Source organism: Cydia strobilella, chromosome Z (genome assembly GCF_947568885.1).
Source record: "Cydia strobilella chromosome Z, ilCydStro3.1, whole genome shotgun sequence".
NCBI classification, from domain to species: domain Eukaryota; kingdom Metazoa; phylum Arthropoda; class Insecta; order Lepidoptera; family Tortricidae; genus Cydia; species Cydia strobilella.
Window position 1 is genome coordinate 19852412 of NC_086068.1, and position 2156 is coordinate 19854567.

The 2156-nt window shown below is 40.9% G+C and overlaps 1 protein-coding gene across 1 annotated transcript; it reads right to left on the minus strand.

The window, feature by feature from the left end:
• Positions 1-724: 724 nt before the first annotated feature.
• LOC134755135 (uncharacterized) lies at positions 725-1929 on the minus strand. The gene is made up of 2 exons (XM_063691613.1): positions 1894-1929; positions 725-1549 (listed from the first exon to the last, which is right to left on the minus strand). Exons 1-2 carry the CDS (start codon positions 1927-1929, stop codon positions 725-727), a joined length of 861 nt encoding a protein of 286 aa, XP_063547683.1.
• Positions 1930-2156: the final 227 nt, after the last annotated feature.

The window sequence follows — 2156 nt, forward strand, 5'->3', positions numbered from 1 at the left end:
CCGGACCCGGAAATGCTACTAGAAAAGTGGGTTAGGTTAGGTTAGAACTGTGACCCTTACAGAAACGAAATGCTATCAGAAAAGTAGGTTAGAACTGCGACCCTTACCAAAACGAAATGCTACTAGAAAAGTGGGTGGTTTTACCTCCTTTTCTACATTATTAGGTAATATTATAATAATTAGGCAATTAGGCAAAATTAGTCAAAAGATGGATTAGGATAATTACGCAAAATATGCTGTCTATTTCATTTCATTGTCTGGAATCTAAGAGTGCACCATCAACAATAAGTAAACTTTCAGCGGCATCCCCCATTGAAGTCGGTTTTTTTTTTCTTAAAAATTATCTTGCAACAACTTATTAAAGAATAAAGTCAGCCACTTCCATCCATCCGCTTTCAGAAACTTCCATACTTCCACAGGTATACCATCTGGCCCAACCGCTTTCCCATTCTTCATACCTTGCACTGCCATTTTCACTTCTTCTATAGTGATCTCTTTCACCATACCAATGTTTTTTCTAGCACTCTACTCCAATCATTCTCTTCGTTCATAAGTTTACTAAAGTAGTTCTTCCAGCGTTCTTGTATGCTCTTGTTATCCGTCAAAATCTTTCCTGCTTCGTCTCTCATACATTTCATATGATTTATATCTCTTGCATTCCTCTCTCTCTCTCTCTTGCTATTCTGTAAAGGTCTTTTTGGCCTTGTGGGCTCTCAAGGAAATCTTACAATTTATCTTGTACCTTGGCCCTTGCTATTGCAACTGTTTTTTTAGCCTTCTTACTTGTTAGATCAGCTGACCTCTTGATTTCTTTCTCTCTATCGTTACCCTCTTCCACACTTTTCCATTCTTTAAAAGCATTCTTCCTTTCTTTCAGAATCATTCGCACATCTTCATTCCACCACCATGTATCCCTATCAATCTTGCCTTTCCCTGTTGTTTCCCCAAAAACATCCCTCGCCACACTTCTTACACATACTGCCATTTTATTCCAGCAATCATTCACTCTCATCTCTGCCATATCACCCATTCCTACCATCTTATCGACTATTCTTTTTCTAAATTCTTCAGCTAACTCCCTGTCACTCAATCTATACCATTTCGTTCTAGGTGGGGGCTTCGAGTTCTTTTGCAAACGTTGTACTTTAAGATTTAAGTCTAGAATCAGTAACCTATGCTGGGAAACTAGGCTCTCACTGGTTACTATTTTGCAGTCCTTAGCCAAATGTATTTTACTCCTTCTTAGGAAAAAGTAATCAATTTGGGTAGAGTATTGACCACTACGGTATGTGATAAGGTGTTGTTCTTTCTTTTGATAGTAGGTGTTCACTATGGCTAAGTCAAAGGCTGCTTCCAGTAGAGCTTCACCCTCTTGATTTCTGACTCCGTAACCACGGCCCCCATGCACTCCTTCATATCCGTCATTCATTCTTCCCACATGTCCATTAAAATCTTCTCCAATGTATATCGCCTCACATTCTGGTATTCCCATAATTTCCACATCCAAATCCTCCCAGAATTTCTCTTTCAAACTATCATCACATCCAGTCTGCGGTGCATATACACTAATTACATTTAAAATCAAGTTTTCTATCAACAATTTCACGATAATTACTCTATCATTCACTCTCTTTACATCCATCACCTTGTTCTTAAGCTCCTTATCTAACACTACCCCCACCCCATTTCTTTTCCCATCACTGCCGCAATAGTAAAACTTATAACCCGCCTCAATTTCTCTTGCTTTCCGTCCCTTTCACTTCGTCTCCTGCAGACATGCCACGTTTATTCGTCTCCTTTCCAAAACATCCGCTAACTCTCTTCCTCTTCCAGTCATCGTACCTATATTCCAACTTGCAATCCTCAGTCTTATTCCCCGGACTAGCTTCTTACGCTGCCCCCGTCCCTGGTGCAGCAACCCTCGTCCATTTCTCACAGCCGCCGGGTGCTGCGCCTGTGCGTCGCCTAGCACTATCGCATATTACATTATCTGTCGCACTCATGTTGTATACGATTTGGCATATCTTTTTACGATCGGCCGCCTGCCTGACATCAACCCTCCTTGGGAATCCCTAGTTGACTTAGGTGACTGTCCTTTTACTCCTTTAGTCGCCTTTTACGACATCCATGGATAAGCACGGAGTGGACTATTCTTA

Excerpts from the sequence above, each read along its gene's own strand:
- LOC134755135 (XM_063691613.1), bottom strand. The coding sequence starts at position 1,929 with ATGGACGAGGGTTGCTGCACCAGGGACGGGGGCAGC. Across the intron at positions 1,550-1,893 it reads GCACCAGGGACGGGGGCAGC|ACTGGATGTGATGATAGTTT; the intron begins GTAAGAAGCTAG and ends TATGCACCGCAG.